At 39.7% G+C, this 27,218-nt stretch overlaps 1 protein-coding gene across 1 annotated transcript; it reads right to left on the reverse strand.

Annotated features, from left to right (window-relative positions):
- Window positions 1-113: 113 nt before the first annotated feature.
- HACD3 (3-hydroxyacyl-CoA dehydratase 3) lies at window positions 114-25,935 on the reverse strand. Its single transcript, XM_019725582.2, has 11 exons — window positions 25,659-25,935; window positions 20,060-20,102; window positions 18,078-18,151; window positions 16,657-16,821; window positions 15,202-15,253; window positions 13,187-13,297; window positions 8,119-8,246; window positions 6,547-6,659; window positions 5,233-5,339; window positions 4,532-4,663; window positions 114-1,750 (listed from the first exon to the last, which is right to left on the reverse strand). The coding sequence occupies exons 1-11, from the start codon at window positions 25,743-25,745 to the stop codon at window positions 1,674-1,676; spliced, it is 1,089 nt and encodes a 362-aa protein (XP_019581141.1). The 5' UTR covers window positions 25,746-25,935; the 3' UTR covers window positions 114-1,673.
- Window positions 25,936-27,218: the final 1,283 nt, after the last annotated feature.

Consider the following 27,218-nt stretch of genomic DNA (forward strand, 5'->3'; position numbering starts at 1 on the left):
GCCATGTTTGGTTTAACATGCTGAACTGCTATATAATGTTTTGTCTGAACAAAGGGCTTTATCCCTCATAATGTGCAAACCGTTAGAGTAAATGACTTTAAAACACCAGTTACTAGGATTTTGACTGCAAATGTTTAATAGAAATACACAACCTTTTGCTTTCTCAGACAGCAACAAAAGGGCTTCTAAGAACACAAGATCCTGCCACAGATGCAGCATAATCTACTGCAAAGCTGATCTGCCCAATTACACACAGAAAGTCGGTTGAAAGAACACCAGAAGTTAATACAAACAAGTGTTGACAGAAGTTACAGACATGCAAAATACCCTTCAGTGCAATGAACTTGTGAAAAATCAGCCAGCCTATCCTAATCAGATGTTTTTAGGTCAAACCAAGTTTCCATCTTCGGCTCAGAGAAACAGCGTAACTTATTTAATCCCCTTTTCTCCAGGAACAATGGGAATGGCAGAACAGAAAGCGCTATTGTGCCTTAAGATCTTTTACACAAGCATTACTTCTAATACATTTTACTTGGTTTACTTGGAATGTAGTAAAGGAAACATGTTTTTGACAATGGCCAAACTTCATAAAGTCTAGATTTTTTTTCAGTTCCTCTGTTGGTGGGTTTCCTGCCAGGAATCTGTTTCAGGACCGGCTGGTGGTTCTCTAGCCAAAGTTCTCTGTTCACTGTCCTACTGCAGACAGGTAAAATAAAAGTAGGTACTTTCGAGGTCTATTCAAAAACAGACAATCCCACCACTTACTCTGACAGGTACACAAGTAAGTGGATTCAGACAGTGAAAGGGAAGGAAAACTGAACTTTTGTTTGTGCACAGCCTAAGACAGTGTTGTAGGTGTGTTTAGTCTGGCCTACTCTAATGTTGCCAGTTAGCAACTACAGGTTGTATCTCCAGCTGTCTTACGGCCAAGTGGACCCTTCTGACCCCTGTAGCCATTTGGGTTTGGAACTCTCATAACCTTATATTCTAACTAATGTTTCACCTTTCTTTAGAGTTGAAAATAGTTCTGATTTTGCTAGGAATGAAGTAAGTGATCGTGGCGTTCCAAGATTCTGACTGGTTTCTAAATCATTCTGTGCCCACACAGGTAAGCACGTAGTAATAGATACTGTTATAGGCCAAAAGATTCAGAGGTAATATGTATTCTCCAGCCCCACTCAGACTCAAATGTTTTAAGTTCAACTTTTTTAAGTTGAACTTGATTTTCAGAAAACGCAATGCTACCCCACTTAACAAGTAACCCCTTAGGTACAGAATAGAGCAACGTCGTCTTGCTTCTTTTCACAATACAAAAGAACAAATCTCTGTAAGAATGACCAGTATGTAGTAGGGTCAGGGCACTGAAGAAATCTCTCTGGCCTGTGTGAAATAGACTGACTGGACACGGAGTTGGTGGGGGAGGCGCCGAGTCTGCTGTCACAAACAGAATACAAAAGAACAAACCTATCATCAGGTATCAGAAATCTATGTCATGCAAGTACTACACTAAGATGATAAATCCAGGGATGTTAGTGAGGAAAAGAGAAGACAGCCTCACCGAGAATTTAATCATTTAACTTTAAAAAAAACTTTTACATCAGTTACAAGAAGATAAAACTGTAAGAATTATAGATTAGGCTCAAACTGGCAAGAAGTCATCTAAATCTCCCTTTTCAGTTGATCTTTTTCTTTTTTTGTCCATAGCGCCGCCTGCGCTGCTTATAAAGGTGACGGAAATTTATGTATAATCCTGAAAAAGAAAAGAGGCCAATTAGAAATGAAAATCTTTGTCTTTGTGTATAACCAGAAGCTCTTGGGGCAGGGACAGTCTCTAGCTGTCCGTTTTTCATATGCCCCAGCACTATCCTTATTGCAGGATGTACAACTCATTAACAAGTTACTAACAAATTATTAACATGCACTAGAAACAACTCAAGTTGTTCCCAGTGGGTTCATTATTTAATTTTCTGCCATATTTTATTATGAAAAATTTCAAACATAAAAAAAAAGATTAAATCATTTTACAGTGAACACCACCTAGATTTAAATGTTATTTTATTTACTACATACCCATTTCCACCTCATTTTTTATGATTTTCAATGTAAGTTACACCAGTACACTTCACCCCTAATCCTTAATTATAGTTCAGTATTTTTTTTCTTTAAGGTAAAATTTAACATAAAATACACAAATCTGAAGTACAGAAACAATCCAATTTTTAATTGAAAGCTATGCAATAACATATTAAACAACAGTTTAAAAGGCATAACATTTTTCTAGGAAGCACAAACTAGTGAACTAGAAAACAGGATTTCAGAGTCAGGAAAAACAAATTTCAATTCTGTCCACTCATTAGTTCTGTGGCTTAGCCTCAGCTCAGTTTCCTCACTGTATAACAGTTAAAAACACTTACTTAACAGACTAATTATAAGAGAATGTATATTTAGAAAAGCACTTGGACCTATATACAAATGTAACTGGTTATACTGCTCCTAAATTATACAAATTTAGTTTATTTCAGTCTGAAGAATAAGAACAACTACATATTCATTGTAGGCAAACTAAACATGAGTATAAAACCTTGTAAATTAGAGTGTGCAACAACATAAACAACACAAAAACCGCTAGGGTCAGTGCACATTAAAATACTATATACCCTTCTAACTTTTTTAGTAAAATATTTTAAGGTCTTTGCAATACTTATTCCTCTTTTTCTTTAACACTTTCAGAATGCTCACCTCATGGAGCCTAGTTACAGTAATACTAGATTTACCCAGTAAAAAACGTAAAGAGCTCTTTTAATGAGTACATTTTCTAAATAGAAGCATGTTCCTTTCAACAGCCAAACATTTTAACATTTTTGTTAAAAATTTTTCTGAAATGGATTATATACCCTTTCTGAAATAGAAATGGAGTAAAATTTAATCTTAGGCAAATGACCTATACCCATAACGTACATTAATTAACTGTGCTTCAGCTGTGTGCTGAGAACTGAGGTGTAGGTCTCTTCTCCCCCAATATTAGGAAATGACCAAGACCACTGGGCTTTGTGGCTTCTTGGTTTACTTTTTGTGGTATTCCTCCCCAGACAGGAAGATGGTCCAAGATGGTCCCCAAGGATCCCTACCTACATCCTGGTACTTCATACCTTGTGTAGTCCCCTCCCACATTGTACTAGGTTGGTCTGTGGGACCGAGAGAATGTGGGAAAAGTGCTGAAATGTCACTTCTGTGATCAGGTTATAAACAGCTGTGTGGACGTGATAGAGAGGTGCTGGTTATTGCTACAGTGGCCATCAAATTCCAACATATAGGTGTATCAAATCAACATCTTAAATTCATGTAATGTTATGTGTCAAATATGTTACAATTAAAATATTAATAGACAAAATTTTTAAAGGCAGTGTGGCTTCTGGCTCTCTCAGATCACCAGCTCTGGGAGAAGCCAGGTCACGAGCAGCCCTATGGAGCAGTAGTGGCGAGAAACTGACGCCTCGTGTTCCCACTACAACAGTGAGCCTGCAGCAGATCCTCCAGCCCCAGACAAGTCTGCAGAAACTGCCACCCCAGCTGAACTGACGACTGAAACCTCATGAGGGACCCTGACCAAGGGCCACCTCTATCACATCCACACTGCCTTTTATAACCTAATCTCAGAAGTGACATAGCATCACTTTTCCCATATTCCTGACCCTCAGAACCATGTGAGATAATAAATGGTTGTTGTCTTAAGATGCTAACTTTGGGGGTAATTTGTTACACAGCAATAGATAACTAATATACTATCTGCTGTTGCATCCTCTGTTGCTAGGAGACCAGACAGCCATACTTATTTATGGCCATCTCAAAAAGACTTTTGTGAACTAAAGCAGGGATAAATATATAAATTATATTAAAATGTGTTAGAACTTTACCTAAAGTAAATAGTCCTTACAGTTATGAAGGCTTGGAAATCTCATAATTTAGGTTTACTTCTTTTTCCCTTCTTTTAGTCTTTATGAGTCAAGGCAAGAATTTATGATTTCATATAAAAGTAAATTAATAAATAAGCAAGCAGGTTTTACATGAGGAGTGGGGGGTGAAGGGTGGCTTTCCTATTGTTAGCCAGAAGGCTTTATGCCATCTCTTGGCTGTTCAGAGGCCATTATTGCCTTCTGCCTTCCTTGCTGCGAGTTGTATTACCACCTCTGTAAATTGCATAAAGAATGTGCTTCTGAAATAAGTAAAAGTTAAGTGAGCTTCTTACTCTATTTTAAAAGAGCTTCTCACATTGTTTTAAACATGAAATATCTTATGGTAAGTTCCCAATAACCAAGAGCACTTCAAGAAGATAACTCAACCACTGGGGATTTGGGAAGAAATATTTCCATACATAGTACATTCTCCTAGTGGGTCTGTTTTGCAAAGTAATCTTTCTCTATACTACTCTTTTGGAAATAAGAATCCTAAAGATTTTTTAAAACTTTGAATCATTTAACTCTACCCTCTAAAGAAAGGATAGGAAAAAGTCTATTACAAAGCCAACACTTACCTAAAAATAATAATATAAGATAAATCTGAAGAAAAAAGGAAAATCTAACTTTGATTTTCACTGGATATGGCAAAGTGAAACTGAATCTTCCTGTTTCATTGAATACTGGAATGGATTGGATCACTGAGACAGCTAAAAGCAAAGACAAGAATTCGTTAGAAGCAAATGAAATACAGTCATATCTAGTTGTAGTCTTCTAACCCCTCAAAGGTTCAGTTCTGGGTTTGTTGAAAATGCTCCCTCCTCCCTTTGTACAGATGGCTCAAGGCTCTTCTTTTTTACCCCTAGTTTTCCTAAAAGATGAGCCTCCAAGCTGACAACAGAAAGATGAATGAGGAACAGTCACTTGACAGCATTGAGTTTCAGTTTCCTATTCTATAAATGGAGCAAAAATCCCTGACTCACTCACTAGGTATTTGTCAGAATAAAATGAAGTTATCCATCTGCTTTGGAAAATAAAATTACCATATAAATAGGAAGCATGTGATACATGACCATCCAGCTTCCAAACCTTAACAAAAGGAGCTTCCCTGGAAGAGTCTGTATACCAGGACTATGATGGAAGCCACTAGAAAGAAAATCTTGCGAAGTCCAACACTCACATACAGACTCAGGCTAGCAGACGGAGGAAGAACGCTCTGGCCTATTGGCTTAGCTAGCCCCTGGAACTAACCTATATAACCTAGAGTTCCTGACAGTACCTTCTGCCAAACATCCCAGAGGATACAGAGGAATCCACACAGTGTAACGAAGCCATGTGAGCACCTTCCAATCCATGTCAAGGCAGTAAAGCATGTAGAAGGGGTACCTGTTGAAAATAAGGAATTCGGATGTTAAAAGCCCCTTCAGGTTCTGAATGCAACCCTAACACATCGTTCAAAAAGAATCACTTCACAATTAGCCCCACGTGGCTTCTTCAGAACAGAATTATAATCCTGGGCTATCTACTCACAAGCTCCCATCATGCTCCTTCCCTAATCTTCAAAGGATGTGAACTCTTTAAAGACAGACTAAGTTGAGGTCTCAAAGGAACCCTCTTTGGAACAGTTCAGTATGTGGAATGGATGCTCAGAAGCTTTTTGGCTTTATTCCTAGTTCTGATCAATGTTCCAAGTAGACAGGGATGACAGGCACTTTGACACTTGATCTCTGGATAAATGAGTCCTATCAAAATGAAGTACACAAAAGACCTACAATCTAGAGTCCGACATACTGTATTTAAAGCGACACCATTAAAAAAGAAATTTGTTTCTTCCTGCACAGTAAAAGTTAGTATCTATAAATCTCTTTTACCTTTGTATTAAGTAGATTAGAGGGTATACTGGTACCATGGGATACAGACCACGGTCAAGACACAAGCTCGGGCTGTTACTGCCTCTTCTCCCTCTCAACTGTTAACTTTGCCAAAATACCACCAAACCTGGAGCTGAGGAGTCAATTTGTAAAATCCTTACTCCACTTGAAAGAAAAGGGAAGAAATATGGACTATGTATAGTCTGGTAGAGAAGAATATATCTACTTTAATTGGATGATTTTTTTTAAAGATATTTAATTTATTGACAGCTGAGAATGGAAGAATCAAATAAGAGGTCGATTCAAACACCCATAATCTTGTAGTAAAAGATTCATTTCTACCATTCTTTCTAGAAGGCTGGTCTTCACTAGTGCCATCCAACCTGGATTGCTCCTTCAACCCCATTGGTTCGTCAGCCCTTTCATGATTTTTTCTGTGTGAATTAATCTTTTTCCAACAAATAGCAAGATCCTGAAGGGTAAGCTGAGTCTTTCATTTCTCTAGATCTCTCCCTGTGCCCCCCAGTGCCCAGGACGGTATTATGACCCGATGATTGTTTTAAGAAAACACTGCCTCACCTTTGTGCATAGCACAAAAATGCACCTAGAACTCTCCACAGATGGACCCTTAATCCCAAATCAAGCGAGACTCTGGATAATACAGCGACTCCCTCAAGAAGAGAGAGAATCCAGGGAAACACCATCCTGGCATTTCTACCCACCTGAAAATTTCAACTGTGCTCCAGGTATAAAACACAAAGAAAACCACAGCTTTGCTTTGCATTTCTTCCATGGTGCCAAAGATGATAAACAAAATGAAATTTCTTCCAAGAAGCTATTAAAAGGATTCAAAAGAGAGAGAAAAAGTTTTAAAATATATATTTTTTAAAAACATATAAATGTGTTATCTGAAACCTAACCCCACTAAATTCAAGGTGAATAGAAAAAAATTGAACTCAACTGGTTTAATCCTCTGCTCCAGTTTTGGAACAAGTTACATGCCCGTGTGTGTAAGTGTGTAAATATATCATAAATGGTATAATTTTTAAAAATACACACACCCATTCAAACACAGTTTAAAGGATACTTACTGCCAAATTGAACGTTTGTGTCTGCATAACCCAAGTTAATAGAACATTACCAGTGTGGCACCCCTGCCCCTTGTAGGTAACTGCTATCTTGTGTTAACCGTTCCTTTGCTTTCCTTTATAGGTTTACTGCTTATATATGTATTCCTAAACAGTATATTGTTTCACTTTGCCTGTTTTCAAACATTCTGAAATCATGCTATATGTATTATTCTGTGACTTGCTTCTTATTCTGTTATGTTCCCAAGATTCATTCATGTTGATGCACGTGGCATTGCCCAGCTCCCAGAGGCATCGCTCACACTGCATTCTACTTGAATGGCACTCCCTGGAGCTGTGCAATGTATGAGACTACACCTGCCCCTTCCATCTTGCCCTAGAAATGCTACCCTAATGTTTATTAGTACTAGTTTTTGATACACAAAAAGTACTATTCCATATTAGTGGGTCATTCAGTCACTAGTCCCCTTATTTTTTAAACTAAACAAGTCTTTTTACAAGGGCAGAAAACCTAGAAATAACAAGTCTATTATATTAACACCCTTTATCACACAACTGATAGATTAGAATGCCAGAGTTGGTATAACACAAAAAGGTCGAACTATAAAAACAGTACTCCAGAAGAGACTAAGCAACAATCGCCTGGGTTCCCCCTGAGTCTGGGTGGGAGGTATTTACTGGTATGTAATCACATAGCTAGAAAACAGAGAAAGGAGGATGAAAAGCTTTGATAACAATCTTCCAAATATTAGGAAACAACATAGATGTATTGGTTGGGGGAGGAGGGAATCCCCACACTAGTTAGAAGAGCCACCTTCATATATGGAAGAAAGTACAAAGTACAGAGTTCCTAGGTATTACACTGCCTTCATCTACCCAAGGTGGGAGGAAAGCAAGCACATCTCTAAGAAGATTAAGGGTAGGATTTTCTGCTCCTGCCTGAGAATCAAGTTTCCCTAGTTTTACAGCTCTTTTTATAACTTTGTGATTTCATCAAGATGTTGTAACAAAATACACCAGACAGCAAAAGTCTACTTTGAAAGATGTTCCCGAGGCTTAAAATTTTCATCCTTGTTCAGATAAAACAATGCTATTCCTGTGCAAATAGGTATGTTTACTAAGTGAGACTTCTCAGCAATTTGTGTCATACCTACTAATAACACTGAAATCTTTCACTCCCCACCTTTGAGCTCAGCTATTCAATACCTGGATAAGAGAAGGCATCACTGGTGACTTAGTGACTCCAATTGCTGCATTGATAGTTTCCACAACTGACAGCATCTGGCAGAAATACATCATGTCAGCCATGGTGTGGAATGTGTCGTAGAAGGACTCTATGGGACAAATATATATTGAGGGTAAATCAATGGGCAAATTCCAACAGAATTATTTTGCCAACTAGATAACTCCTTACATGAAAGGAATTTTAAGAAAGGTATAATAAACATCCAGTCAGATTCAAGTTTAGTAACCAACTATGATGGAGGGGAACAGGCCTGTGAGGTCACAAATAGTCAACTCTACTGGTTATCAGAAAGTTAACACAACAATCCTGTATGACCTTCTCATTTTAAAAGGCAAGGAAAAAAAACATACCTAGACTTCATTCAGTTATTACATGCTGAAAACTCTATATTCAGGCACAGTGATAATTGTTTTCAGTCCATTGTCTCATTTAATTTAAAGCTAAAACTATTTCATATATTGAATGCAATCTAGCCTTTTAAAATCTCAAAAACTGTACAATCATAAATGCACAGATGCAGAAATATTGAATAAATTTTCAAAAACCTTAATTGTGTTTATATATTTAATCCTAATTATTCTTATTCTGAGAATCTATCCTAACTAAAAAAAATCTAAAATGAAAGTTTCAGAAATAAGGTTGCTCTCTGAAACATTTATTCTAAGTTCATTAAAGCAGAAACTATCTAAATGTCTGAGTGTGGGAAGTTTGAGTAAATTATATTATAGCTACTTCATATAATAATTTAAAATAACATACTGCTTATATGAGGTCAGCAAATGTGGTATCAATTCTGAATGGTCCATAATATAAAATCCTTTACTTTTCATACTGATCCTCGCTTTTCTCCTGAATTCCTACATTCCTCTTTGCAGTGTTTCTCAACCAGGGTACAACTGACATTTTGGCCAGGACAACTGTTTGTCCCACACATTGCAGAAAGTTTAGATTCTCAAGCTCTCTATTAATACAAGTAGTGTCTCCGAGGTCTGGCAGTTAGGACAGTTACCAACAAAGATGACACCGTAGGAGCCTCCGAAGAATATGGTTTAAATATCGGATAACTAAAAGAGGTCCTTGCAAAGTGTTTTTGCAGAAATGATCCATTTTACAATCCTGCTACAAACTCAAGTATGAAATAAAGGATGGTATATACCTCTATTGCATAATTTTACCAGAAAAATTCCACCAATAAGTAGTTCAAAATTTGACTAATTCTTTTCTCTGAAGAATTAATGCAAAACCACAATTTAAATTTTGCTACATATAAGATAAAAATTTTCCTAATTTTAAATGTCCCTTTCCAAGACAAAATACCAATCAAATCTTTCTGTCACCATTTACAATGAAATTCTGGTATCCTTCTTAAGGGGATTCACTTTAAGTGGCATGTTTCCTGGGCAAACTATCTTTGAAAAATGAGGACCTCTCATACTTCGAAATAAAAGTTGTGACTTAAGATTTAGTACATGGTAGACAAAAATTACATTTTGTTGGCTTTGCTTCTAATTTTATGGGAAGTTCATCCTTGTTTCAATTCAGGAAAAGAAATCTGACTTCTAAAATGATCGTTATAAAATTAGTAACATTAAAATGCTTATAATATTGTTTTTAAAACAAGATGCAAAATTGTATACACAGTATAATTTTTAACTGCAGGAGAGAAAAAAAGACTAAAAGGAAATGTATGGAAATATTAATAGTGATGGACAACAGCTTATTCACGTCTGCTTCCTTCCCCCCACACATCCACCTTCACCCCAGTTTCCCCCATCTTCCAAACTTTCATAAATCAGCACATTTAGGTTTAGGATTTGAAAAAAAATTTTTTTGAAAGTAGGAAAAAGCACTCATGTTAATGGACTATGGATTTAAACTAACGGTAGTATAAAATAGTATACTTTATTGGCAGTATGCACCAAAATCCTTAAAAACAATCTGTTCTTTAATCTCACAATTCCACTTCAGGAATTGTTCCTAAGGAAGTTACGTGGTTTTGAAAACATACACACCAAGGTGCCAAAAATCTGTTGCTCTCATAATTGGGATTATGGTAGAGTTTTTCGTTTTAAGTCTTTATTTACTGATTTTTCTGTAATTAACACATTTTTATAATTAGAAAAAAATTGAAATTTTATTTAATAAAGTATTACTTAATAAATATCTAGACAAGCTTAAACAAGAGTTTCTATATAAGACCAAGAGTTTGCTGTTTCCTTAGCATATGAAGTTTAGCAAATACATGTTTACATGAAAAAACAAGTACATGTGTGGGATTTGCCACTCACCAACATCCTTTATTCAAAAAGAGAAAATTGCAAAGGGCAAACTATGACCCTGGCTGCCAGACCCCAAGTCCTTATTACATCTCTGAAGTCTGATAAAGGAAGAATTAAATAAACCAGCAGCTCCATTCCACTAGGTGGTAAGGAAGGGGCTCAGAGCCAAAATAGAAATTACAAATCCGGCCAGCTTACTTTAAACACATGACCCAGATACTTTAGCGGCTAATGGACTAAATCACCTAACAGCCAGCAGGTTTGCACAGCAACACTCAGAATCAATCCAACTAAGTTAAACTGTGATTTGCAGAATTCCAAGGTGTTAAAGCTGGAAAAACAATGTGCACTTCTTTCAAATGATTCTAGACCTGACCGTAATTCACCTTCTACAAACCTCAGATCAGAAAATTTAAGAATGAAGAGTACAACAGTCTACAGGATTTTCTTTTCTCTTTTTAAATTTTTTGTATTTTCCATTAGACTTGTATTTTTCTTCATAAATAAAAAATTTTTAGTTATCCACATTCAAACCATCTGAAAAGGGTGCATTTCCTACTCATCTTTTTGCGTATATTGGTTCTTTTTGCGTATATTGGTTCAGTTTTTTTTCCCCCTTTTTATATCAATGTGATCAAATTGGAAGAACAAACTTATGTTACTTCTTAGGCCTATCATCAATATTTCTCCATGTTATTATAAACACTTTAAATACTTTGTATTTGTTTCACAACATTCCACTGAAGGAATGTCCTAAACGAATCTCTCAATGATGAACATTTAGGTAGCTTCTAATTTATTGCTAATATAAATAATGCCATAATGTTTATCTTTTTAAAAAAGCTTTACTTGTAGTTTCAATTCTTTGTTCCAGAAGTGAAATTACCAGGTTCAAGGATATAAACAGTTAAGGTTCTTGATTCACTTTGCTAAATGATATTCCAAGGGTTGTTATAATTATGTACCCTCCTAATAGCCATTGGTGTGTCTATTTTAGCATATGTCCTCTTGACTTAGGTATCTTTTCTAACTCTGCAAAATTGATAAATAAAAAATGTCTTACTTTATTTCCTTCATCATTACCGAGTTAAACATTTTTCTGCGTATTAGTTTTATTTCATCTTATGAAATTACTGTATATTTGTTTATTGAGTGGAGTTTTCATATTTTTAAATCAATTTTTACAAGTTCTTTATATGTAAAGAAATCAACCCTTGCTGGAATTTGTTGCAAGTTTCCACCAAACCTCCATTCCCACGCTGCTAACCTCAATATACTTTTTAATGCTATTTTGACTGAGGTGTTTTTATATGTATATATAGGAATTTAGATATTTTATGTAGTCAAATATATTGACCTTTTCCTTCATTATGTCTTTCAACACTTTTCAGCTTAGAAAGTCCTAACTTTCCACAGGATACTTCTATAAACATTTACTTGTATCTTCTATTATGATTTAACTTTTTGATATATAATTCTTAAATCCTTTGGGGGAATTTATTTTTTTATACAGTGTGAGAAGAGTCAAATAGATTACTTGCTCCCTTGTGTACCCAAACCTAACCTTTTTTCCTTGGAAACATTATTAGATTTCCCACCCAATAAAAAAGTATTGGGGGCGGCCGTATGGCTCAGTTGGTTAAAGCGCAAGCTCTGAACAAGCCGGTTCAATTCCCGCATGGGATGGTGGGCTGTGCCCCCTGCAACTAAAGATTGAAAACGGTGACTGGGCTTGGAGCTGAGCTGTGCCCTCCACAACTAGATTAAAGGACAACGACTTGGAGCTGATGGTCCTGGAGAAACACACCGTTCCCCAAAAACAAAAAACATTAAAGAAAAAAATAATAAAATAAAAAATAAGTGACTTGAAAAAAAAGATACATTAAAAAAAAAAGCATTGGATATTTCCCTTTCCATTGATTCATAATTCTTTTTAGTATATACATATAATTCATGTATATGTGTATATGTATATATGTATATATGTATATATATATATATATATATATATATATATATATATATACACACACACATATATACAGATATATATATAAAGTGAGAGCAATTCCTGGACCACCTAATCTACTCCATTGATTATTCTTATACAAAGGCTATACTATTTTAATTATGATTCTTCCATGTCAGGTAGAGAAAGTCCTCTTCCATTACCTTTCTTCCCCCAAATTTTATTACCTCTTTATTGTTCACAATAAAATTTCAGAATACTTTCTCAAAAATTTTCCATTGTCATTTATTTTGGCTAGAATTCTGTTAAACAGACAAATTAATTTATCAAGAACTAATATCTTTATGATAGTCCTTTCATTCAGTTTTAGAATAGTGCATTTGAGAATCTATTTAAGCTCTAAAATGATGAGATCCCTTTTGGACTTGCATAACTTTGGCACTGGAAGTATCATATCAATTTCTCTGGTTATAAATTAACTATCATATAGTGACTAGAGAAAGGGATGCTGGCCCAAGATGCTGCCCCTGGCTAGCTGTGTGGACACGGACCATTTCTCTGGCTGTCTCTAAGCCTGTTTCCTCACCTGTTAAGTAGAATATGCAGCCCTCCTGTTTCACAGGTCATGGGAAATACAGATGTGAAAGAATAATGAAAGGCATAAAGTGCTACACAAATATGAGGGCTTATTATTAACACCAAGGCAGAGAGTGTTACCTTTGCTGAGCAATAGGCCAATCTACTGAAAAAAGAAAACTCGTGTTGACATTTGGTACTTGCCTTTTCCCAAGATAAAGAACCGCACAGTCATGTTGACAAACATCCAGGAGAATCCCAAGAACTGTACAAGATTATACATGAACAGGTATCCTTTCTTCAAGCTTATAAGAGCTGAAAAGCAAAGCAAGGTAGTCAACTGTTACAAGTAGTGATCACAGCAAGAGAGGGCTGTAGCGGGCATACCTGCATGATTCCTCCCTCTTTCCTATTTGGATGCCCTAAGCTCCCACACAAACACCTGGCCCAAGTCTGCACCAGCCTGGGCTCCTCCTCCCGCAGAGAAACACATAAGGAACAATTATGAGGAACATTGTGCTCTAAGGTATGTTTTCAGCAGTCTTGCCCCTCACAGCCTTGAAAGGTAAGTATATAGACACAACAAATCCAAGAAGAAAATAGATCTTAGGAGGCATTCAAGTAGCGGGGGAAGCTAAATTCAGCGTCTGCTCTTGTCATCTTAACATAATCTACAGTTTCTTCTTTTCTGGAATTTGTTTAAGGTCATGTAGGTCAAACTAGCTCCAAGAAACAGAAACAGTAACAGAGGCAGGAGAATAAAAAAACATTAATTTTGTCTGCTGCCTAAGGTTTGTAAAGACAAGCCAATTACAGAGTTAAGGAAGGAGTGAGGAGCTTAGGCAGTCATGGTTGAGTCAAAGGAGTGGGGTAAAGGGTAATTCTCAAGAGCTATAGAGGTCAGATTCTGCTGTTACAAATTTATTTCTAAGCTACAGATATTCCACATCCACACTTGGTTGATGCTCAGATAATCACACTAAACGTGGTAATGTGGTTAAGCAAAAGCAACCTTATTCTAAGGGGCCAAAAATAGTCCGACTTAGCATATTTAATTAAAATTTTTCTTCAAAACTACAAAAAATTATTACATTTCCTCATCATAAAGAAATTCTCTCATCAGGAAATTTTATGAATTTAGATAAAACAAACCTTTATCTAACATCCTAAAAATCTATATGTAAGAATTTTTACATATTTTTGAAGTTTATCCCTCTGAAACACCAAAGAATTACTTTAAATCTCCAAATAGCCTTTTTGTGTTATTATTATTTACCTCCACCAATTGTCTCCTCCTTTGCTTTTCTAAAGGAACATTTCTCTAAATTAGTAGTTACTCAAATCTTTTTTTGAAGAGCAATGAAACCTCCTTTTCAAGACAAACTGTATTCACAACCCCAATATATGAAACAAAAGCAGAGCTGCTCTGATTGAAGTGGACCTGCTTGCTTGGCCTATCCGTCCAAAGCATCTCGAGGAAACCCTGGTAGTGGGACAGTTTGAAAACCACTAAGCTAAAACTTTCCCGTCTCGCTTACAGCATGCCAAGTAAGCACCCCTAAAACATGATAAAGTATGAACAAATGAGGATCCCTTATTTTATTCTGGTTTCCAGCATTAGTTTTATATAGACTTTCATGGTCCTCCCTCTAGAACGCAAGCTCTTAGAGCACAGGCGCTATGATGAATTCATCAGCTCCATACCTCAAAGGCCTAGTACAACGCTTTCCATGCAGCAAGGATTTAATCGCTGCCGAATTTAATCTGTCACCCATAAGATAATATACTGACAGAGCTTCTTGCTTATAAGTGGTTACACAGAAATAGACATGGATTTTTTTAAAGTTGACAACCACACTTATTTGTGGCATAGCCCTTCAGATCTCAGTCTGGAGAAAAACACAAGGCTGGAAGGAGTGTAGCCTTGGACCTACATGATATTTCCATATGTCCACACTGGCCTTGCTGCCACCTAACGTTAGGCCAGCCCGGGAGATGAAGGTCCTTCCATTCTGCTGTGCCAGCCTGTTGTAGTCAGATGACGTTAGGCTCCAAACAGAAGGGGAACATTAAGACTTCCGAAGTGGGTGTGCACCACTTACACACTGGACATGAAGGATTTCTCAAGTCAGCTACACCATAGTCGCTCTCCTGCCACATCACACCCCATGTCTATCACAAGTTAACCGGTAACCACCACAGCAGCAGGGGCAACTTACTTTCCGGGGAGCCTTGGCTTTCAAGTCTGAGTTTATTGAGGCGCTCTTCTTCCTAGAATTTGGACACAAGTTTTGCAAGAACACAAGTTAGGTGGAATTTGCAGATGCTTGCACAGATGCTTGCACAAGGCCACATGCTGGGTAAGTGGTATGACTCCCTCAAAGCCACCCCCTCCAACTGTGCCTATGCTTCACTCAGGAAGCTGTCATGGTGCCTAAACACCTGGCTCCTCCCTACTGACTAGCACTGGCAGCACAGAATGCCCATCCAATGCTCATCTCGCAGAAGCAAGCCAGTCAGCTGGCTTCCAAACTACAAAGTGGGTAGTCTTAGAGCTGGTAAGACATCTAGATTTGTCATGGTCACAGAAACAAAACAGAAATGTGAGGCAGAAAATAGACTCTATTTTATTCTTTACAACTTCTAGATTTTTAGTATAATTTCTCCAGAAGCTAAAATTGTATCTCCAGCATCAATATGAACTCATAGTAAGTTACTATATAGATGGTTACATATAGAAATATTTATAGATATTTGTGTATGCATAGGCCAGTATGCACACATAGAGTTCCTTGTTCTGTCAGCTGAGTGGGCCTAGAAGCGATGATACCCCAGTAACCATGAGCATACCTAAGCCCAGATCTTGGTTACCCCACCATTCTCCAATAAAAAGAACAGAGCTCCTTGAAGAACTCTAAGGCTGGCACAGGGAACATACAGGTAAGCCTGGAGCAGCTTATAGTACCAGAAAGTAAGGAAGTGCTAAAAAAAAAAGCCCCACAATGATGGAGCCTTTGAGCTTCATCAAAGGGACACAAGAGCCAACTGAAAGAGGTCCAATTGCCAAAGCTAAAACAATTTGAGCAACAAAATAAACAGTTATAACACAAACTATAAAATAAATATTCATGAGTCTGTACTGATATAAATGACTGAATAAATGGGAGAACAGAAATATCTCCCTTGCAGAATAATTCCAAATAAAGTATGTAGATATTCCACCCTAAGGATGGGAAGCATAACTCCCCACTCCTTAAGCGTGGGCTACATATAGTGACTTCCTTTCAAAGAGTAAGGAAAGGGGGGGAGCAACATTTCAGTGAAGAAACCTGACAAGCATTACCTCAGCCACGTGATCCAGATCAATTTCGACAGGGATGAGTCATGTTGATAGTATATACCCATGATATGACATGATAAGAATGACACCTCTGTGGTCTTCCTCCCCGCAAACCAATCACCCTAGTCTAATCGTGAGAAAAACATGGAACAAATCCCCATGAGGAATAGTCTACGAAATAGCTGACCAATACTTGTATAAAACCATGTGTCCAGGTCTTTAACTGAATTTGTAACCTTGTCCTTACTCTACCAGAGCCTGATCGGCATCTGACGTGGCCCAAACAATTTGGGGTCCTCATGATTTCGGTCTAGATTCTACGGTTCTTACTGACCTTGGCTCTGAGCTCCATTTCCGCATCAGATTCATCCAGCCATCGATCAAAGTCAGGGGCCAAAAACAGTGGGCGCTTCTCCTGCTTGGTGAGTCTCTCCCACCATTGACTCACCTTCTTCTGCACTGTGATGTTTACCTGCCTCTGGGTCAGTTTGTAAGCCGGCTAGGGGAGAAAATGAGAATGCTGAGAACGCCCTCTCCTTCCCACCCCCCACTTGTCCCCCTAAAACGGCCCCACGCCAGTGTGAGTCTATTGAGAAGTTGCACATAGGCTTATCCCCCTACCTTCTCTGTCCCTACAAGTCTTGGTGCAAAGAGAACATCGAGACCAAGGGCTGGTAGAGGGAAGAACTGGTAAGAACAGCACTGTCTTCCTCTGATTCCCCAGTGAACAACAGGAGGAAATCAGGCTGAGAAAGGCAGCGAGGTCCTGGTTATCCGAGGCGAAGCCGGACGAACCTCCGGCCGGACTGACAGCAGGCAAGGCCCTACAATCCAATCGTTCTCTCCAGTGCATCCTCACCTCCCCCACATTCCCTCTCCTGAAGATGACTGAATTCACATGGTCAGTGGTCCCTGGCATAGCGAGCCCGTGTTTTAGAAATGTCTAACCAAGGCTGGAACTGTACTGAATCAGACAGAACTTTTTCACAAGGGTCAGCCTAGGGAGGCTTCCCAAAGAAACTCAAATTCTTAGTGGCTGTTCCAGTTCTTTATTCTTCTACAGGTCTCTCCCTTTGCTGTCCAAGCAATACCCGTGACAGGTTCTTCATCCCTTAAACCACTGCTGACTACTGAAACAACCAAAACAACTGAAACCTCCTGCAGAGAGAAATCAATATGCTCAAGGCCCCAGAGATAAGACTGTAATTCCAGAAACTGAAATACACCATCTGTTGGATTCTCTCCCTTCCTATTAGAGAAGTTTCCTCCAGCTCTGCGAGAAGGAAGACTTCAATTACACATTTAGCATCTTTCTTCAAGATCAGCTGCCTCAGCCTTTTCTGATTTCTGCTGCCTCTCTGGCCAAGTTACATTAAAGTAACAGCCTGGCATGGGCTTCACCTACCCTGTATAACTCTGCTCTGTGGGTACCACACTCCTCTGTCATCACTAAAAAACAGAGTACCAGAGCTGGAAAAGACCCTAGAGATCACTTATCCAATCCTTCAGGTAACACATGAGGAGACTGGAACTCAAAGAAGTAACCAGACTTTTTCATGCCACTAAAAAATGGCAGCGTCCAGATTCACCTCAGGTTCTCCAACTTTCCCGTTTCTCTGCAGCTATAACCTGTTCAACCAAAGAACTATATTCTCCTTTGGTTTTTATCTTCTTTCCAACCCTTGCTCCCCAGTTCACTAAACTACTAGTATATATTTCCTAAAATGGAAAGAGAAGTAAGAAGAAAAACCATACCTCTGGCTTCACCAGGTCTAAGAACTCCAGGTGAAATTCATAGACATTGTCTCCTTTGGCACCATGTCCCTGAGCTATAAAAAAAAGAAATGTGGGTTACTGTGAACTTGAGCAGAGCAAGGCCATCCAAAACCTTGGTACAGTGCTTTCAGAAGTATACAGATATTAATGGGCCCTGCCAGAATGAGTGAGGAATGGTGAGAAGAGTTATTCAACAGCTAGATATGCTAAATTCTGGACCAAAGTTTCTCTCCATGTGTCCTTACGATGATCAATTCCCGAGTATTCACTTAATCGTCCAGTGTGGCCCTGACAATGCCCAGTACAAACAGGTAAGAAAAACAATACAGAAAGCAAAGCCAAAGAAAGGTATCACATAAATATAAATTTAACTTTCACATTTAGTTTGGCACTGAATCCAGTGCAGAGAAAAATCAGGTTAAGGAAAGTTGCAGGGTACACGGAAATGCTGAATTGTCTCAGAAAAAACTCTGACTCTAACACCCAACCAGGGATAGAAAATGGAGCTGACTTCTCCTTTAGCACATCCTAAATGGAACAAAAAAGAGAAAAACATCTTTCTCATTCCTAAGAGGACATTTCTCATGTCCTCTCATTCCTAAGAGAGGACAAATGGCGCTGGGAGGAAAGTCCCTGGGTTGACCATTATGCCATCCCTGTGCCTTGACACGGCTCCTTTCCCCAAATCCAGCAGGCGCCGAGCCTAGGTGCCGGTCACGGATGGACAGCCCTTCCCCTCTAACTCTCTGACTTGTCTATCACTTGCTTCCCTCCTAGGATTCTCTTTCCTCATCTGGCCATATGCGGCATCGCTTGCCTAATACTTGCTACAAGTGGCTATTGTTCTCTAAGACCAAAAATTCATTAAGACAGGACAGTCTATAAGCTCTAAGTGGCAAGATATACTTTTATCACTTTAACTTCCTTTCAAATGTATAACTCCCAGAAAAATCTGAGCTGTGCCACCACTACTCTCATCTTGAAAAGTAGATACAAAAGCCAGACTGTGCTTTCATGCAAGTACATTAAGGCAGATGGAATCTCATGTAAAACAGATACTCTTCAATGTCCCATAACGCTAGTGACTTACTAATGACATTCCAAGGAACTAAGGAGAGTAGAGAGAATCGCACCCCATTGGGTGACAATAAATCCAGACCTACCCTCTCAGGCACAGCAGCCAAATCTGCTGATGAACTAAAGAGAAAGGACATGGAGGCAGATTCACAGAATCAAAGACTGCCAGAGCTGGAAAAGCTTTAGGTATCATCTGGAACAAGTGTTTCTTAAACTGGTCTGTAAGTGTAATATCAGGGAGCCACAAAGTCTCATTAAGAAAATTTCTATTTTTTGGTTTCATTAAAATCTTTAAAAAAAAAAAGCACCCAGATGGCTACCTTACGAGCGAGTATGACCACACAAGTTCAGTGGCTGTATTTGCCTGTGTTCACAGCTGCAATGAAGCCAAATATCACATAAAGGGACCATATTTAACTCTTAACATGTTCCACAATCCAGGTCCACGGCCACGGAGGATGCTAAGAACACATTCTCACGTCTCTGTGGGTCCTCAAACTTGAGAAACACAGCTTACAATCTAATACCCTCATTTTATAGGTCCAGAGAAAGCAGTAAAATCACTTCTCGGCCTTTTGGCTAAGATCAAGTGCAGAGAAGGCAGTAAGTTGTTCGAGGTAGTAGCAGAATTAGAACTAAACGACAGATCTTATTTCTAGCCCAGGATTCTTTTTTGCTGTCTCTCTAAGAGCAAAGCAGGATTTTAAACAAATTCTTTGACTCTTCTAATCATATATTTCAAAATAATCTAGTTTACCCCAAAAGTATCAGACAGGTGAGCATAAATAGAAAGTGAATAAAACAAATAGATAAAAATAAGAAGAAACCACCAGTACACCTCTTAGACTGTGTAGAGGGCTGGGAGCACTTGCCCAGATACTGACCTTTGAAATGAAGCACATTTTCAGTGATGCTGATGGCAGGATTCTGTGAAAAGAGACCAAGGATGCAAGAAGCGCATTTTAATAAGGAGAAAAATGGAATAAAAACCAAGGGCTTACTTCCCTCCATCCTTCCCCCTTGGGGACTCAACCTCCTCCTGTGTGCCTCCTCCAGAGAATGTATTTAAGTCGTTTATTCACATCTGTGTAGGGTCTCTCTACATCTGTCGGTACCATCTGAGATTGTAGGCTCCTGTGCAGAACTATCATACTGGGCTAGTTCATTCTGACAATAGCAAATGGTACAAGGTGCTCTGGGAGGTGTTCCAGGGGAAGACACACATCTCTAAGACTCAGTCCCTGAGCTGTGGAGGCAGAGAATCTAGTAGAACAGAGGAGTCGTTTCCTGTGAGAAGTCATCAACTCGTATCAAATAACATATGCTCAGGACCAAGAGAGTAGGAAAGAGCAGTAAATGTTACAGGCATTAAGACAGCGAGCACAACGGGAATAGAATGGTGGGGGAAAGCGTCACCAAAGGTAAGGCCTGTATTGAAACACGAAGAATAAATTAACTCCAATAGGAAGAGGGAAAGGCTGAGGATTAAGGGTGGCTGGATGAAAACGAAATATGTAACCTCAAGCTCCACACTCTTAACCCCCGTCCAAATCAAGCCTAGAAAACCAGGACATCTATTACAATTGATCGCAGCCCCTTACAATTGTTTTAGCAAAGCGGCAACCAAGACATGGCAGTCACTTGCCTGAGCTTGTGCAAGCTTGGGTGTTATTCCAGATGGCATGACTGGAAAACTGCAATTCAATATTTTAGTCAACAAAACCACTTACAGGCCATTTGCGTCCCAGTGCTTGCCTGGAATCATTTTGCTGACATCTTCTGGTAAGATCAAGAAAGTGCCAGCATCAAAACTTACCGAGGTACTGGTGGCTTGAAAAAATAAATGCCAAGATAATAGCAGAGCACTTTCAGAAACGCTACCTTACTAATAGTCTTAATGGCACAGAGGATGACAGACACTATGTGGAAAAACAGGGACAGTGGCATCTCCGAACAGGAAAATTATTCGGAAGAGTGGTTTCTGAAATATGAAGATGGCTTAGGAATACCTTCACCAATTTATTTTACTGATATTTTCATATTTATGCGTACAGAAGAGTGAGACAGATCTATGATTTTTTTAAAAACCTGTTTTGAGAAAGAAAATAGGCTGCCCCTAACGTCTGAAACTGATCTGACATTCCCAGCTACATCTCAAAATTATCATAAGCTGGTCTAAAGCTCACGGCAAGGCCATTTTGTTCTCCTATTGAACGTAAACAATCTCAAAGAATACCAACCTCATCTCTTTCTAACGTATTCCTTATTTGCTATACTCCAAACTTTTTGTTCCTGAAACCCCCACCCCATGCCCTTGCCTGCCTTTGAGTCTGTGTACTAGTTGGAATGTTCTGCCCCTAGCTCCCTTCATAACTCATTTTATCCTTTAAATTTCACTTAGCTCAACTTAGCCTGATCGCTGAACAGCCTTGCCAACAATAGGTAATGTCAGACATTTCATTTCTCATGAGCTAATGTTAGAAATAGTATCTTATCATTTTCATTTACATGTCCCTGGTTTTAAGTAAGGTCAAGCACCTTTTCAGGTTTATTGGCCATTCTTGTCTCCTTTTACTAACTGCTTATATTGTCTACCCTTTTTTCTATTGGGTAATATGCCTTTTTTCTTATTGATCTGTAGTTAGTGTTTTACATATTCAAGATGCTAGTCATTTGTCAGTGATATGTGCCACAATATCCACTTCAAGCTTGTCTTAAATTTGTCAAATCTTTTTCATTAGGGTTTATGACTTGTGTGTCTTAACACATTCTTCTCTGTTCCAGTACAATAAAGATAGTCTCCTATAGTTTCTCTCAGTAGTTTTGCTTTATGCATTTAGGGCATTAACCCACCTGGAACTGTGTACAACATAGGCAAGATCTTATTTTATCTTTTTGCCATTTGGATTACCAATTGCCTCAATACACTTTCCTGAATGGGTCATCCTTTCCCCTATTAATTTGTAAAGCCACCACTGTTGTACAATAAATTTCATATATGGATAAGTCTGCTAATAAACTGTGCTATCACTCTGTGTTTTTCTCATCTAAGGTTTAATATTACAATAATAGTCCCTTATACTTGAATTGCTCACTAGAATTCACACAGTCCTTTCAAATCCATTATCCAATTCAAACCTCAAAACAATCCTGTGAATTAGGTGTTATTAGTCACATTTATTTGAATGAGGAGACCTAGGCTCATAAAAGTTAAGTGAATTATCCGTGGCCAGCAGATCGTAGAAGAGGAAAGACCAATCTCTTATCTTCAGTTACCACTCTTTCCACCAGACTTTCTATTGAGTAAGGACAAGAACACTATTTTTCAAACAGCTCCCAAACTGACCTATGCTCTTTGTCCACACACAACTGAAACAAACAAACAAAAGCCTTGACAAATGAGCAAATGCTTTAATGACTATGGCTGTTGGCACAGATATGTGCATTATGCTTACCTTGAAAATAAACTCTATTCTGAAAGTAACTCTGCCCCAGCCCCCCTGGACTCCAGCTCGCCTTTGTGTTACTGTTCACCTCAGACACAGACAGTGCTGCTCCTGAAGTCTATTGTGCACCATTCCTCCTCACAGTGGTTTCTCATCAGCCACTAGCCCTGCAGCTCCAAAAACAGAATAGAGATGTGAAAACCCGAAGGTTCTGTGTCTCAGGAAGGGAGGGAAGCAGAGCTTCCCCAAACTGGAATTCAACACCTAAACTCACTCACACGTTAAGCTACGGGACACGTTAGAGAAAGCAGGGGGCGATAGCGAGCTGTCCAACAAGCCAGTACTGCATCTAGACAGGGGTAGGTACTCCACAAATGGTTTTCACTGAACGTGTAAATGAATTGCTTCATCCTGAGCCAGAATCACCAGTTTCACGGGCCCTGCATAGAGCAATTGAGCAATATAAGGAAAAATGCAGCCCCTGACATTCAGAAGCTGGCTCGGCACTACAGCCGGGACGTGTGCTTCTAATGGACATCAACAATCTCAGAATATCAACTGCAGACAAGGTTATTCTGAAACCTTGATAAAACGAGACCAAGGCCATTTCATAATTTTGTGTAAGGATAAACAAAAACATGGCCCACAAGATACCAGATAGCTTCTCTCTTGGCCAAAATAAGTGACAGCTACTTCCAGTTTCATTCTTGGGCTATTATCCCTTCCCTATAGAAAAGATCTATTCAGATGCCCAACCATAGACGTACCCCCATTTTACCCCAGCATCTAAAGTGAATCCCTGCTTCCTTAGACCGTCCTTCAATCACCAAATCACCAAAGTCCAAATCCTTTAATCAGTTCTTTCTAACACCGTCTTAAGACACCTCATGGTTCCCCACGGGGTATGCTCTCCCTTGCTGAAAAGAGTAATAAACCAACCTTGTTTAACCAGATGTTCCCAGCAGTCTTGGGCTACAGAACATTGACACAGTACAAGTCAGACAGATAATCTAAAAGTCTATGCCTTTCTCTTTCTGGAAAGTTCTCTCAGACCTTTCTCAGTTTGTCAAGAATACTTTATCTTATTTCTGAAAGTCATCTCTAACAGAAGTAGCAAATTCCTTTAACACCAGGGAACTGGTTCAATATTCAACTCCAATTCACCAATAAACATACTCATGCACAAAACTTTTTGTTTGCATATGATAATATGCTTTCTTCTAGATAGTATGCCCATAGAAAGCTGAATCTGACTCATCTTTGTAAGTTTGCAGTATCTCACATGTGGCAGAGGAATTCTTGTATGAATGGTATGTAACATGAAACTTTTAAACCAATGGTAGCTGAAAGGGATGCCTCAGAATTACACATAGGATATCCGAGAAAAACCAAAAACTCAACTGGAGAAAAAAATTTATTTTTTCCCAGAAAGTTAAAAAATCTTTTGGAGATTTCTCTCTCCAAAAGAAAAACCCATTTTTCTCTCCACCTTTACATCTCTTTAACTATATATCAAACATATAACACCTTCATATTTTTAAATATGCCAAATACGATTAACACGTTTTCGTGTTTCTTAACTAAAAGATTTAGATCTTTTAGGAAAAATGTAAGTATGGTACATTCCTTCATTTGTCCAACTAATTTGCACTTCTTTCCACCACCACCCCTTATTCCCCCTAAGAAAACCTTTTCTGTTTGCAGCTTCAAAATTACCCCAAAATACTACATCCTTATTACATGACAGACATCTAGACAGGGCAAGGACTGAGTTTATTTAATTGGTCTACATAATGCTTAACAAAATACTTAGAGGCTGTCATAACACATATTCTGTATTTTCCTGACGGATTTCTGGAAAAACTCTCTCTAGATGGAGACTTTGATCCCCACCTACAAAAACTGTTTTCTTCCTTTTTTATTAAAACACCCTGGAATAGAGGAGAGACAACACAGAACATTTATTCATCCTCTGAGGCAAAAGTACAATTCAGCCTGATTTAACACGTTAAATGACACACTGTGCAATGTCATAGGCTATTTAAAGGCATTTGGGCCAGTATTGTTTTTTATCTTTCAACAGAAAAACAGGTTTATATTCCAGAAGTAACGACTAAATTCAACAAATTCAAGTCCACACTCAAATAGCACCTACACTTTGCAAGACAATATGCCAGATGGGCTGACGGATCGAAACAAACTCAGAGTTAAGTGGGGTGAAGGTTACAAAATAGGATAGACGTCAAGGAGAGCAGGTAGTAAGGATGGCTGTAGAAAAAATATTCCGAATTGAAACTCCAGTTCCTCAAACACTGGAATTCCGGATGGACAGAAACTCAGGTCCTGAGATCTCCACTATTTAGGAGGCTTCAGCTCGTGTGTCAATGAGATCAAACATAAATTCTCAATATAACTTAAGGTAATTTTTAAATTCTCTAAGCAACTCAGCAAACCTGAGCTCACAGCCTTCAGGACATAGGGTAAAACTCACTTCTGCGGGGTCTTTTGGACTTTCAAATTGAAATTAACAGGAAAGGTTTCCATCCCTGACCGGCTGGGAGGTGGGTGTGGCCCCAGAGGCCTACCCGGGTCTCATGAAGGTCCGCAGGGACTGGCTGGACCTCAGGCCGGCGCTAGACGTCCAGCCACAGCCCAGCAAGCCACTGTCACACTGCCTCCTTCATTCAACGAGCTCATCCCACGCGTCCGAGGGCCGCAGCAAACCTGAACCCTGACCGCCAGGCCCCCAGGGCCGGGCTCGGGAAACCATCAGGCCGCAGACTGCGAACAAAGAGGAGGCCCGAGGCAGCCTCCGAGGCCCGCGCAAGACTCACGCAGCACCCGAAAGGGCTTGCAGCCCTCAGGGGGTCGTGCCCGGGCCGGGTGTCCGCGGGTGTTCCTCGACAAGGGCCAGTCCCCACCCTGTTGGCGCACTGCAGGCTCCGCTGTGCGCACCCGGACAAAGGGGCCAGGGGTTTGGATGGGTGCCAGGAGCCGCGGCCCTGTGCGTGTCCCGCCGCCCGGACCTGGCCTTTACCTGCACATCACTCAGCTCCACGCGCAGATACAGCTCTCGGTGTCGCTGAGCCCAGTAGACGTGCGGCGTCAGCACCTGATTTTCCATGGCCACACTGCCCAGGGCGAAGGGAGACTAAGCTCACGGCGCCTCGCTACCGCAGGTGGTGCGCGGCTGGAGCCCGCCCAACGCAGGCCGCAAGCCCCCGCGCTCCGGCGTGCCACCAGCCCGCAGCCTCCAGAGGCCCCACGCTCGCGGGCCGCGCTTGCGCAGTGACCAGCGGGGGTGGCGGCGCGGGCTCCAAGATTTAGCGCGAGTCCGGCGAGGGCGGGAAGGGGCGGGTCGAAGAGCGAGTGACGCCAGGACTGGATGCGGTGGCCTCGGGAGTCGGTCAGCAGGTGCACCGCGCTTCTTTTTCTTTAGGGCGATGTTTACAAATAAGCTGAAAAATAAGAAACGCTCGATAAGGAACTAATCAGCATGGGGAAACGGCTTGGGGCGATTGTATGTGGACAGTCCCCCCCCGTTCTATCACTCATTAATTCAACATTTACTAAGCGCCTACTACGTGTGTGCCTGGGCGTCAAAACTAAACACTGGTGCTACAGCAGTAAGACGGTCCCTGACGACCTGGAACCCTCAGTCTATTCAAAGACGCAAGTAATTACAGACACAATAAGGATGATGATGGTTATGAGGAAAGCAGTGTGCGAAGAGGGTGGAACAGTGTTTTCAGAGGTCGGAGTTAAGTGTAAAGGCCAGAGATTTACAGTGCTGTCCCATATAACTTTATGCAATGATGGAAATAGCTCCATTCTGAGCTATCCGATACGGTAGCCATGAAGTTTTTGAGTACTTGAAATGTGGCTGGTGAGACTGAGAAACTGAATTTTTAATTTTATATACTTCTAATTAACTTAAATATCCACATATTGGTGGCTATCCTAGTGGATAGAGCAGTAGACTTGTCTCTCTTAAAATAGGAAACCCAAACTAGAGAAAACTCTAGTTTGTGTCTAATTGAAACTATCTCATCTGTATCCACTTTCATCCCCCAGTCTGCCATGGTGAGAAAGCAACATTACTATGAAAACCAGAAGTCGGGGACAAAAATGGAACTTATACTTCAGTTCTGTTAGCACTCATTTATTTCCTAAAGTGCTGAGCACAGGGATACAGAGATGTAAGAGAATTGATGCCAGCTCTCGGGAAACATTTAGCTCAGGGAATGGGTCGTATAAAATACAGAGGGTTTTAATATGGGGAATGTGCTGAGTTCACAAAGAGGCAGGAAGGTACAAACAGGGTTGTAGGAACCATGGGTGGACATTTGAGAGCAAATCCTTGAGAGCTGGACAGTGAAATGTGAGGAGGAATTTGATAGAGGAAACAGCAGAGGTAGGGCAGTGGAAGCACAGGACAGGAGTCCAAAGGTGAAGAAATGTGGAAGGTTCTGCCTGCAGGGGGTTAAGGGCTGGTAGGAGACAGGTTGCCCTGAATCTGGAAAGGCAAATAGGGAGTAGATTAGGAAAGTCTTTGTTTGCTTCAGTGAAGTGTTTGCACTGTATCCCACAGACACAT

Source organism: Rhinolophus sinicus, linkage group LG03, assembly GCF_036562045.2.
Source record: "Rhinolophus sinicus isolate RSC01 linkage group LG03, ASM3656204v1, whole genome shotgun sequence".
In the NCBI taxonomy this organism is placed as follows: domain Eukaryota; kingdom Metazoa; phylum Chordata; class Mammalia; order Chiroptera; family Rhinolophidae; genus Rhinolophus; species Rhinolophus sinicus.

Excerpts from the sequence above, each read along its gene's own strand:
- HACD3 (XM_019725582.2), bottom strand. The coding sequence starts at position 25,745 with ATGGAAAATCAGGTGCTGACGCCGCACGTCTACTGGGCTCAGCGACAC. Across the intron at positions 4,664-5,232 it reads TCTGGGATGTTTGGCAGAAG|CTGTCTCAGTGATCCAATCC; the intron begins GTACTGTCAGGA and ends CTTTGCTTTTAG. Across the intron at positions 1,751-4,531 it reads TCTTATATTATTATTTTTAG|GATTATACATAAATTTCCGT; the intron begins GTAAGTGTTGGC and ends TTTCTTTTTCAG.